Here is a 12,889-nt window from a genome sequence, read left to right as displayed (position 1 = left end):
TCCCTACACCAAGAAAAGACAAAGTTTCTGTCATTTAAGGCTATGCTGGCTCTGTGTTTTCTGACACATCTATTGTTTTGATAACCCAAAGTTAGGAGATGGCGCAGCTTGCTACCAGAACTCATCAGTATTCTCTTTTGTCCGTACTTTTGAATACTATACGAATCTCTGAGTTTAGTTCTTCCTGAAAGAAAGCACTGAAATCCAGGCTTGCCCATTTATGGAAAGCCTGTGTAGACTTTCCTCTGGAGGGCTGGTTAATGCAAAAATGTCTTGAAGAGTTGTCACCATGAATACGCTGGGAAAACTCTGAGTTCGGATTAGCCTTGCAAGGCTGCCCCAGGTGGGCTGTGCTTGCCTGCTCCTTTCTTTTGTTGGTAACCACTCACCCCCTTGCTGTGTAATTGGGTCACTTAGCTTCCCCTTAGATGCCTTGCAGCATTTCCTCTTCAGCAGCAGAGAGAACTCTTAGCAGCTGCCAAAATCAGCTGTCTTTCCTCACCTCCTCTGTCATGGAAGTACAAGGGTCTCATGAAGGGGGGTGGAGTGCAAGCCCTGTGAGCCAGAAGAGAGATTAATATGCACTAACACAAGCAGGCTCATTCTGCTGCTGAACAGGATTTATTGAGGCTTGATGTGTGTTGATTATATACAGGCTTATTATAAAGACATGCACATACACTTAAGCGTGTGAGCTGTTGTTTTCCATTACCTTATGTTGAACAAGCTGCACTTAAATCAAGGACTTGACCTAGCAGATGATTTAGATGACTGACTGTAAGCAAGGATTTTGTTTAAGCATTTCAAATAATTAGAAACTGATTTGAATCACAGCTGCCATTCCAAACTACTGTGTGGCTGAAGGGATGAGGTGGGAGAAGTGTATTTGAATTTTTAATCTCATTTGTGCTGAAATGCTCTGAAATGTTTGGGGGTTTTTGGAAGTCCCGAACTCCCATTTCAGATCTACTTGTAGAGCCAGTTCTACTTGGAATGCTCAAGTTTGTTGTGTTCTTGGGCAATGTTGTTATGGTCTCCTCCTTCCATAAACACAACAGTAATTGTTGTTAATACTAGCATTGGATTTTAATTAGCTTAAACTATCCCATTCTTTCTCCTCCTTCTCTTTTCTAGAGGGGGTCATCTGAGAGTGCATGTCTGGGCTGACAAGGCATGTTTCTGGCAACAGAGACAAGACAGAGAGGCAGTCTTGTTCTTCCTGGGTTAGTGGCTTGCAGAACCCCCTTGCGTAGGATGTCACCCAAGCCCAGCTGCTGATGTGTGGGAGGCTGAAGTTCGAGGAGATGACCACTGCTGTAGAAACTTTAAAGTGTGAAATAAGAGAGCAAAGCTGGAGGGAACAAACTCCCTCGGTTGCCCTACACCTTGCCTGTCTCCCCAGGGGTACTCACAGGCTGAAGTGTGAGTGCGGGGGGGAGAGCAGTGTTTTCAAACTGCACAGGAGTATATCTGCTCCTCAGTTCAAGTGGGCTTCTCAGAAAGTCGGAGGGGCTGAATGGGAGTGGAGGAAGGGAAGTTTAGCTGCTTCAGAGAGGTGGGGTGGCAAGCAAGAGCCCTGAGTAGGTGGTCCGAGTGAAAGGAGGTGAGCCTGGGCAACATGCATCACACATATCTTAAGAGAGGAGACAGTGGCATAATGAAAGACCAGCTTTGGATGTCTCTGGTGTCACTGTCACCAGAGGTCTGTGGTGGAAGACATTTGGACTTTTCTGGATGATGCAAAAGCAGGATTTCTGACAAAAGATGGGGCATGTGATGGCTTTGTTTTTTTTAGTGTCACCAGAGCAGATCGGTTAGATCCTTATGAAAGCACCATACAGCGCCTAAAGTTGCTCTCTGCTTTCAAACATACTGAGTTTGTGCCCATGCTACACAGCTGTTGTGAATTAAGCATGTCCACAGGGCAGATAAATTTCTTGTTATTTTTTGACTGCTAACAACAGTCCATCTAACATATATGTAATACTCTGGCAGAGGCTTTACAGTATTATGAGCTGTATCTAGAATATTACTTCAAAATAAGTCTAGAAATTTGCAAGTAGGAGGATACAAGACAATGGTCAAAACTTAGATGTTTTTTTGGTTCTGTCAGACTATTCTCCCTTGGGCTGAAAGAAACCAGGACCAAAATCTATTTGGCATCATGATCCTGTTGATCATTCAACAACAACAGCTGGCACTGCTAGCAGAAGATCAGCCAAGAGCTATCCTGCATAATCAGAACTCAGTTTAAAACCAGATGGATGTTATCCATAATGTTATTTGGAGAATAGCATTTTTTTAGCTGAATACACAATAAATTATTGCCTTTAGCTTTGGTTTTGGCTCTGACTGACTGTGGGAGTGGTGTTTTAATTTGTATTATAGTAAGGACAAATAGAAGGCAAAGTGAGAGTCAGACACTAAAACAAGAGAATTAAAATGAGAAACACTGGCAGAGTATTTCCCAACAGAACAAGAAGCATGCTGAGAAATCCTATTAAGCAGCCATATTTCATTAAAATGTGCTGAAGGAGTGTGACCCCAGCCTGAAAATTAGGGCACTAAGTTTTCTTGTGAGACAAACAGTATTTGAAGTCCTGCATGCCTTTGGACGTGATTGGGAAATTTTTCCCACCTTGCTTCTTAGTGTATCATATTACCCAAAGTGCAGACAAATCCAACTTCATATAGACTATCAAAAAAGAGGAGGAGTGAAAACCTGTCTGTTCTGGCAGCACCTGACTTTCGATTACCCTGAAAAATTATGCTGGTGTAAACACTTTCAGCTCTTGTATATATTGGGTAGAAGAGGACTGGCTATTTCTGACTTTTAACTTAGTAATTGCACATGAAGTGCTTCTATCCTGGCACCTCAATGATAGATGATAAAGATGGAGAGCTTTACAAAAGAGTGGGGAATGTTTTTGTTGACATTGGGGGAAAGAATCAAGACACAATATTTCAAAGAAAATATAACTTCTTATTTTTCAATCTCGACTCCAAACCTGCTGTGACCAGTAAACTGTATTATCTCCATCTGCAGACTGGAAAGTGAGACTAAGGAGGATTTTTCAAGCCAAAATTTTTCAGATTATGCAATGCTTATATCGTCCAAATTTTTCTGTCCAAGTACAGTCCAGTCATAATGTCTGGGTGTAGGATCGGAGAGGACTCCCTGTGATGTTTGGCTGCGTATGCAGGAGGTCTCTGCTCTGTTTGTTTTTCCTGAAGATGAGCATCATCACAGTCACTTCAAAGTTAGCTGTCCAGGCCCTCCTTGTCGTCTGTGGAGAAAGCTGGGCCCTCCCAGAACATGCTTGAACCTTGGATCCCTTCATAAGGATGTCACCAGATTACTAGTTTAGACTAATTTGCCCAGCTCTGAGGTGGCTGACAATGGGAGACAAGCATTCTGTCTCCGGTTTCCACCCATCTCTACTGCCCACCCTACTGCCCACCCTCCTCAAGGGTCTGAGATATGACGTGTCCTTGCAGGGTTAGGTGTTGGGCTGTCCATGGGAATCTTGTGGTCTGGCAGAGGGGTCTTGTGAAACGTTCAGGTGAAGTCAGAGGAGTTGCTCTGGTATCTCGTGGAGGGCAGCAAAGCACAGTTTCTGACCAGAAAGGGTAGAAGTCATCATTCTGAACATACCGCTTCCATGTGAGTTGAGGAGCCCTACTTTGGCTTTTACTGTCAGTGCGCTTTATAAGAACTCCATGCTTGGCACCTCCCTACAGCCCAGATGAGCCTTATATTCAGCTCTGTCACCTTTTAAGCATTTCTCCCCCACCCCTTGCCCACCCTTGCCCCACTTTCTGTTGAACATAGGGATCCAGGGTGACTTGAAACACAGGGCTTTCCAGTGGTGTGATTCCCTGAGAAGCTGATTGGTTTGGTGTAGTTTGTTAGCAGCAGAAAATGTGCTCTGGTGAGTGTTTTCTGGTGTCCTGCTGTGTCTGTTGCTGTACAGACATCACAGGGGGTGCCTGCTCAGCATGGAGAGAAGACACAGCACTGAGCCTCTGATCTGGAGGAATAACACGAGCGAGCCTCCCAGTGGGGCTGGTTTTCTCCTCAGTGGCTAGTGGGGAGAAGAAAACCAGTGTCTCTTGGTAATTGCGCTTGTCCTCCATCTCTAATCTCATAACAATGTACTCCTTTACAGCAGGGTCTTCTGATGAGCTCTTGGGGGTGTGGGAGGGGCAGCTGGCGGGCATTTTCTAACATATGCACGGAGGAAAGTGAAGGAGGAGGCTGGGAATTCACAAGTAGTTGGACTGTGATGGTCCTTGAGGTCTTTTCCAACCTTAATGACTCTATGATTCTATAAGTACAGGGAGGCAGGGGGAGGGTAGAGGGCAAGGAAGAGTTTCCCTTTGCACAGTAGTTGTGCTTTGGAGAAGGTCTAGAGGCTCTTCACTGAAGTGTCTGTGACCCTGGGAAGCAGTGGTGGGGAAGTCATCGTGCAGAGATCACACCAGCTGGGCACAGTGTGCTGCTTTCCAGGGAAGAAGACCTCCTGCTTTGCACTCCATCATTACAGCTGCTGCTGTATGGTATTAACTCCTCCTCAGCTGTTTGCAGGGAAACATCTGCCAGATGAGAGCCAGATGGCTCTGGGACCTGTGCAGTCATTGGGTTTGAGCAGCTTGTGAGGGCATTGCAGTGCACAGACTGCATCCTATCTTCCTCTCCATCACCACTACATTCCTCTGCCCCCTCGCCTATTAAAACCAGCTTCTTCCTGCTGCACAAACAGCTCTTCTCTAGTAGTATTGTGTCAGTCGGGGCTAGCAGTGCTGGCAAAGTGCTCCTGCCTCTGGTATTTAGTCCTGGAGGAATATGTGATACATCTTCATCAGTCTCCTGGGTTAGCCAGAACATCCTCGTAGTATTCCTAAGCTGTTTACTGACTGAGCACCCAGACCCTAATTCTAGCTGTGTCATTTATGTGACTGAAAAGAGGGATGTGAAAATCCCCAGAGCCTGGAGTAATAACTTGCTGATCTCAGCTGTACCCCACTGGAGGCCTCACCTGGGAGATTCCCAAGTCCGCAGACTTGTTTCTACTTTTTTCTCTTCACTGTCAGCCACAGTGGTCCAATTCTTTCCAGCAGAGATGAAAGGTACAGCCCTTTCCCAGCAGAATTTGCAATACAATGTGAGGACACGTTTTGTTTCCTGGAAAGCAGCACAACCAAAGTCGACCTTCAGGAAAGGGTTGTATGTGGCACCTTGTGGATATGCTCTGAGGGGAGCAGCCCCAGAGAACAGCACTGCAGAAAGCAGAGCAATATGTACCAAGAAGCTGTCAAATGGACACTTGTAAACTGAAATGCTGGCAGGACAGATAAGATTACAAAGAGACAGCTGAGAATGGTGCAGAGCTGTGAAGAGCTTTCAGTGTAGTGCTAATAAAAATCTTGAATTTTATGAGAGGAGAGATGAGGGGATGTGGAATAGAGATAGATACAATCTAGTCAAGCAGCAAGAAGTGTGATTTTTGCTTTCTATGGATGGGTTGCTTTCCATGTTGGGAGAGCTTTCAATGCTTTGCTTTCTGAATTGTAAAGAAACCATAGAAGGCTTTCAGGTTTTGACAGGTATCTGGATGCCTAGAGATGCAGGACAAAGAGTGGCAGGGAAATTATGAATATTGTATGCTTTTGAAAATGCTACTAGTTGTTGATTTTTGTGCTGTTTGCCTTCTAGATGCTTCTGAATATCTAGCCCTATAATTCAGCTAAACTCACACTCCAAGTATTGTTAATACAGGAAACCATTGCTTTGGAGATGCTGCCCATACCCAGATTTTCAGTATCCCCAGTTATTGGGTTTTACTTGAGGTTCATGCTCAACCTTTCTCCTTCAGCTTGGAGGCACAATGCCCTGGTGAAATGGAAGTAACAGCATCTTCTCTGTCTTCTCACTGTCTTCTCACAGAAGTGGAAGATGAAAGGCAGCTTCATTCAACACTTTGTCAGCGGTCTCTGCCTGGAAAACCAGACTGGGAGAGTGGTGACCAACCCTTGCCAAGCAGATGTACCTGGCCAACAGTGGGAGCTGCTACAAGCAACATGATGGTAGCACAGAGATCTCCTTGTTTCTTTGTGCATGAGACTTTGGGAACAGAGGGGGATCGGGAAGGGAGGAATGGTTTTGTATGTCTTTCCCTGAATGTTTTCATTGTGCCCATCTGCAAGCCACCATTTCAGCTGAGCACTTGGTATTTTTGAGCTTATCAGAGAAGAAGCTGGGGGTGACAAAGGAATGAGGAGAGTTGTTAGAATCTTCTCATCTGTTGTCTTAAGTTCTCCTTTGTAGCTGATGTCTGTGCACAGCTGCACCCAGAGGGTGGATGACCCAGCCCAATACTTGGAGTGACTAGAACTGCAGTTCAGCTCTCCCCGTCGGTTCCTTTCTCTGCATCCAGAGTCCACAACTTTAAATCCAACAGCTTAAACAATGCTTATATGAACGTTGGTAGCTCTTTGGCTTCCCTGGCTTTTCTCTCTAACATTGTTCATCATTTATTCATGTGTGTGTCTCAGCAAGGGCTGGCCAGAAGAAGAGTCATCATGATGAATGGAGGGGCTGGGAAGGAACGAGCAGACCCTGGGGGCAGGTTTGTAACCTCTTTGTGGTGGGCCTGTTCCTTCCTCTGCCCACAGCAGCTGCCTTACAACCAAATGGGCTGAGGTTGGGAAATGGGGCACAATGCTGACAACAGAGCTGGAAAAGGGACAATATGGCTTAGCACCATAACCAGGGATTGTTTTCAGGACTATTCCCTGTTGAATTCTTTCTTCCAGTTTTTTAGGGGTGGAAGGCCAGCCCTGCCTCCATGAGGGATCCAAGCCCACAGGCAGCCCAGCTGGCCCTGGGTTCAGGGAGCTGGTCAGAAACAGATGCTGACACTTTGGGATGCCAGAGAAGGTGGAACCATTCTCTGTCTGCTCTTCCCAGTGCTACTAGACGCTGCCCACTGCACCCCACACTGAAGGTGATGCACAGAGCTGGGTGGGCAGTGCACACTGGCAGTGCCACTGCACTTGGCTCAGGCGTGTGGCAGGAGCTCACCCAGCTCCCCGCTGCGAGAGGCAGAAGGGGACCATCCTGAGGTCATTGCAGACTTCCTGCTGCTGGCTGGGCAGGAGCACAGCCCTCTGGCTCTCCAGCTCTGCGTGGCCCTCGTGAATGCAGCCCGGCGTGATAAGCATCCAATCCCTCTGTCTAGTTGCTTGCCCCCTTCTCTCTCAGAAAGAGGAGATAAAAAGGCCTGGGGCTGCTACACTTGCGACACCCACCTCTCCTCCCAGTGGGCACCTTGGGAAGGTTAGTTGGTGAAGCTGAAATTGCCCCTTGCACAAATGCTGCCGCGGTACAGGCCTGCCCTGAGAGATCTTTCCTTTGTGTTCTGGAAATACCGAATACAACTGGTGTCTGTAGGTAGCATCCCTGTCCTGCTCCCATTGTCAGCTGTAGCTGAGCGTGGGCTTTCAGACCTGCCAGGGGAAGCTTACTTATTCAAATTTAAAAAAAAAATCCCCACAACTTTACCTTTTACTACTAGATGTGTTACATTTTTGTTTGGGAGCTAGGTTTTGTAAACCAGCCCTCCTCTCCAAGAGCCTGGCAGGGGAACCAGACACTGGGGCCACCTGCAGTAGGCAATTGCTTACCTGTGTCCTTTCTGATCTGGTGTAGAAGAAACAGGATGTTCATTTGGATTCTGAACAGCTGTCTGCTTTTGATCATGTTTGTATCCCTTTTTAATTCTTTCTCCTATGTTGGTGTTAGCCCAAACAGCTGACAGAAGAACAGATACTGTTCTTCATATGTTGCGTGTGCTCAGAAGTGCTTGTGTGAGAACTGGATGATTTGTTTTCTGTTCATGGTTCCTTTATTTAAAAAATTAATTCACTCATGCATCAGGAAGTATCTCCCTGTTTCCCCCTTCACTTTGACATCAGCTCAGCACCTTGACACTGATTAACCAGATGAATGACCTGCCCACACTGTGAAAATTCAGGAGGCAGTTCCCTTCCCTTTGCTCCCAAGCTCACAGCATGGTGCAGCCACACTTCTGTGTGGGAATGGGAGCACTGACTCTGCAGAGATTTCCCTTTCCTTGTATACAGATGCTTTGGGCCTGAACTACTGAGGCCGGGAAAGAGAAGAAAAGAAAACAGCCTTGGAACAGAAAGAGGGCAGGACAGGCAGAAGGAGGGGAGATGCCATCCTACTAGCAATTGCTTTTTTAAAGAAGAATGTGCAGGAGATGCTACTTCCAGAACAGCATCATTACGCAGTAGGAGGCAGGAACAGTCAAGTTCTCACACACCTGTCTTGAAAAACGTTGATGCAAAGACAGACGAGAGGCCATAGATCAGATACTGTATGTAAGCTCTGTATACAATGAAGTGCTAAAGGATTGGATATTTTTATCAAAATGCATCCTAAGCAGACCATCTGAGCTTCTCCCATTTCATTCTCCAGCAGCGCAAGGGTTGCAGCTAACAGCACGTTCACTCCTCACCCGGTACTGCTTCCTTCCTTCTTGCTCCCACTGCGTGCGTGCAGCTTTCTTGCAGTTCCTTCTTCATAACTGTGCTGGGACTAGGACCCAGCTCCTCTACAAACAATTCTCCTGACTGCTGCAGGGCGCAGGAGCCCTGCTTATATACAGCCTCCAAGCTTTGGGCAACCCTAGTTCAAAGGGCTCTTGCCAGCACGCTGGCTATGGTCCTTGACTTTGTGCTTGGCTCCAGTGTTGGAGGTCACTGACAGCCCCCAGAGCAGAGGTACCTGGACTAGTTGTGTTGATTTGTGCCTCTCTTCCTGCTGCTCCCCACCTGGCAGAGTGTGAACTGGCATCCCTCTGGGCTGTGAGCGGGGGGCAGCTGAAGATTGGACACTCTCCAAAAAAAAAGGGAAAGGATGGGCATATGCTAGATGTCAGTAACTTTAAATGCCCCTGGAGTTAGGGGCTATGGGAGCCCTAACTCTACCTAATTTTGGACATGTTCTCCTGAGGTCACCTCCCCAGTGCTTACTCCACTGTCAGCCAAAGCACTGCTTCCAGGACCTTCCTGCCTGCCCAGTGAAGACCTCCCCCCCATCATCTTCTGGAAGCCACTGGTTTCCAATGGATTTTGGCAATTACTGACAAGGAGGTGCATTACAAAAGGCTGCTTTCAAGTGTGGGCAAACTAAACTTCTCCTCAGAATAAAGTCTTGTCCCAACTCATTATTAGCATACTTTCCGTTTCCCTTGCACCGAAGGGAAGGAGGAGCAATGTTACTCTGCTTTCTCCCCCAAGGTCTACACAGTGGCATGTTTTGGAACAGGACTCTGGTGGGGTTTTTGAAAGCAAACTGACTGAGCCCTCAAATTTGGCCCAGCAATTTGTTTATTTAACAGTCAGAACAAGCAGCTGCTCACCCTTGTTTTCCTGTTTAAACAGCCCCCTAGACTGTCAAGACAGAGCATTTGCATTGGTAATACCCTTTAAGAAAGCTGTTATTGTATCAGATCATCCAATGTAATTTTATGTGCTGTGAACCAACAGGGGTTTATTTAAGAGGAGCTGAAACTACTGTTGTACAGAAATCAATTTCAAAAGGTTTTTTTTTTCCCACTCAGTTGTAAGTTGCACTTTGCCAGATGTAATTTACGTGGAGCCCAGATTTGTTTTCCCTTTTCTTGAAGAAAGCATGTGCCAGAATCTGTTTAATGCCTGGAATAAAATCTACTTTGAAACAAGTGTTTAAGCCTGTTCTTATTCCCCTTTACTTACCATTGGAAAAGAGCATCCATCCTTTATTGCCCGGTCCCTGCTTCTGTCTGTCACTGGGTTTGTCACCCCAGATGTACATACCCTGGTTCTTTGCATGGATTCCTGGGTTGCTTCTAGAAGGATGCTGCAAGAGCTGGCAGAGCAATTTGTAAGATGTCATGGCATATCAGTTGAAAACAACTGAAGAAGCCCTCCCCAGCTGGCTGGACAGGAAAATATCCTTTTTGGCAAAAGTTGAGAGCAGTTAATGGACTGGCTTTTACAGGCTGAAAGAAATAGCTGGGGGAACAGAGGAATTAATTCTTCCTGTAACTCCCTCCTTGATATTTTCCTCAGGCTATCAGCCTGCCTGTTTCTTACTGAGCTTCCCAAAGGTCTTTCTTCTGCTTCTAGCTTGAAGGCAGAGAAGCATCCCCAACACAGATGCCTGCAAGCACAGTCAACAAATGCTTTAAGGCTAATCAGGACACTGAGCACCCCAGGAACTGCAAAATAAAATTACAAAAAAAAAAAAAAAAAAAGCCATGCCAGCACTGTTAATTTGGAGGCTTTGAGTTTAAAATTGGGGCTTAACTGTCAATTGGTTCACCCACAGAGGCTTTTTCAAACCAGGATCAGCTGGGGCTGCCTTTACAGAAAGCATCTGTGCCAGAGCCTCTGTCTAGGAAAGGAGGGGCAAGATGTGCTGGAAGTCAGCTGGTGTGTGGGGAATCAGTGCTTCCCTATGCTGCCTGGTAATGTATCTGCTGTTTGAGTGCCACAGGAACTCGACAAAAAGGAGAAGAGTTGGGGCTTTCTCTTAGTGCCGCTTCTGTAGCAGGACATCAGTTGGGCTCTGCCCTAGGGGTCCTGCCATGGATGCCCTGAGTGATGAGTGATGACTGCTGTAGTGCCCTAGAAACCAGGAGATTCTCAGGCTGTAATGCTGGTTGGGAAGACTTTAATTAGTCCTGTTTAGGAAGATGCAATATTGATCTTCTGAAGAACCAAATTGGCAGGTGCTGATGGGGAAGGAGAAATGAGTGAGGGATGGGTTCCCCTCTGAGGAGGATGAGGTCAGACATGTGGTGATCTGGGACATAAATGAGGTAGAGAAGAGTCTGGAGTAGAAACAGTTGCATCAAAGGGGACTAGAACCAAGCACGAGGAAAATTATACGGGAGTAATTTCTTTGCAGAAGGCTAAAAACACAGAAGAACCATATCCACAGCAGTCAGGCAGTTGGGTCAAATTCAGTAAATGCTTTGTCTCAAAAGGCAAATCATGTGTTGTTTGGATTTGTTGCCATGGGTTTTTCAAAAAATACTCAAATAGTTTGTTTTAGCACAAAGTGGATTAATTTCGTAGAGATGTTCTCCGGGCTGTGTTCAGTAAGAAAATTAGGTGCTAGGAGATCTCCTTTTTCTGCAGTCTGTTAAAAGGGACTTGCTTGATAAGGAGAATTAGTGTCTCTTCATTCTCAAAACCCTCTGTGTGTAGGTGGGTATCTCTATTCCTCTAATCAGACCTCTTCAGCATTTTAGAAGTATGTACTAATTGCAGAAGCACCTGGAAACATGACTGCTGCTCTTCCCTTGGGCAAGCATCCTAATACCCTTCTTGCATCCTTTCTCTTCAATCTTGTACTGCTTGGCCGACGCGGCTGTAGAGCTCCTGTATCCCTCCCTCTTAGGGGGCCTAAGATTTGTTCGTTCATTGTGACTTGGGAGCATTTTAAACTGAAGCAAAGAAGCCCTGGAGAACTGCAAATGTTGAAATTAAATGTTTAGATCTACCTGAAACAAAATTTGTTTTCAGTGTGTTTGTTTTGCTGCTATGGTAGCAAAAGATCAGCAGTGTGCTGCCCTACGGGGTATTCTGCTTCCCCATGGAGAACTCTGCACCCGTACGTGGGCAGGAGGCACGGCCCCTCTGCCACTCTCCCAGCTCAGGCACAAGGTAGCAGGGCTGCAATCCACATTTCTAGGGCTTTGTTTCTATAAGGTGTTTTGCAAACAGCTGTGATACAGCCCAGAGCTGCGTGAAAAGTGTTTGTGTGCTGCAGCATGTTGCAAAGGTGCCACTGGGCAATGGGAGGCTGGGTACAGGAGGGAAACGAACAACCTTTTGCTGTCTTGACTGATCTGCATCCGTTAGAGAGATGCTGCGTAAATCTCACCAGTGACTGACCAGTAATTAAAACCAGGCCAGAACAAGATAGTATTTCTGTGCTGGAAATGACACTGGGTAAGCATTCAGACCTGCCTGTCTTTGAGTCAGGGACATCCCATCCGAACAGAAATACCAGTTTCTGCTTGACATATTGATGAAACTTGTGCTTCACAAATCTGAGTCATTAAAATAAATCCAGCTTCATCTGTACCGCATGGTGCAAAAAGAATAATGAGAGAAAAGGTAACAAAATAATCCACTTGGGACAAAATTGTGTTCTAATGTGATTTTGGTGGAAACCAGCTTCTCCGGTTTTGATTTCCATGGAAACTAGTACAGCAATGCTGCTTACCCCTGCCTGAGGCAGGGCTGAGCTGGGCAGTCACAGCAGCAGCAGTGCGCTGGGTGATGAGCTGGCTGGTGCCTTGGGGGATGCTCAAATTCATGAGCAAGAACTGAACAAAATGAGGTCACTGACCCAAAAAGCCACCCATGGGTCCCTCCGCACCTCCTGATCTGTCTCAAGTTTCTTTTCCCAAGGGCTCTTCTCCCTGAATTTTGTGGTCAGAGCCCAGGGCTGCTTTGCCTTCTCCCCATCCCAGTCTCGATGGACGGGTGGATCTCGGCATCGCCAGCTCTGTAGCAGAGGTTCCTGTGAGTGCAGTGGCTGCTGGTCTCTGGGGTGGTTGTGAGGGGGTCTCCTGGCTGTTATTTAGGTTTAACCTGTAGGGCTGCTGCTGCCTGCTCCTGGCTTCCCTTCAGCAGCTGGGTGACCAGAACTGGCCCTGCAGTGGAGCTGTATTTTAGAAGTGACCACAAAGGTTTCAAAGAAGTGGGGCAACTGCATACAAAGTAGAGAAAACAGCTTATTTGAAGAGGTGACATCTTTTTGTTTCACCAGAGCTTGTGTGAATTTCTTTACCCACCAAAACAC

The 12,889-nt window shown here is 46.5% G+C and overlaps 1 protein-coding gene across 1 annotated transcript in view; it reads left to right on the top strand.

Annotated features, from left to right (window-relative positions):
- The window catches only part of GALNT16 (polypeptide N-acetylgalactosaminyltransferase 16), a 34,145-nt gene extending 28,060 nt beyond the window's left edge, over positions 1-6,085 (top strand). Inside the window, exon 14 of the mRNA XM_010074386.1 lies at positions 5,948-6,085. Coding sequence (XP_010072688.1) covers positions 5,948-6,085 — 138 coding nt within the window. The remainder of the gene's footprint in view (positions 1-5,947) is intronic.
- The last annotated feature ends 6,804 nt before the right edge of the window (positions 6,086-12,889 follow it).

The sequence above is a fragment of the Pterocles gutturalis genome, unplaced genomic scaffold (genome assembly GCF_000699245.1).
Source record: "Pterocles gutturalis isolate BGI_N339 unplaced genomic scaffold, ASM69924v1 scaffold17952, whole genome shotgun sequence".
NCBI lineage: Eukaryota > Metazoa > Chordata > Aves > Pterocliformes > Pteroclidae > Pterocles > Pterocles gutturalis.
This window is presented reverse-complemented; position numbering and strand designations above follow the sequence as displayed.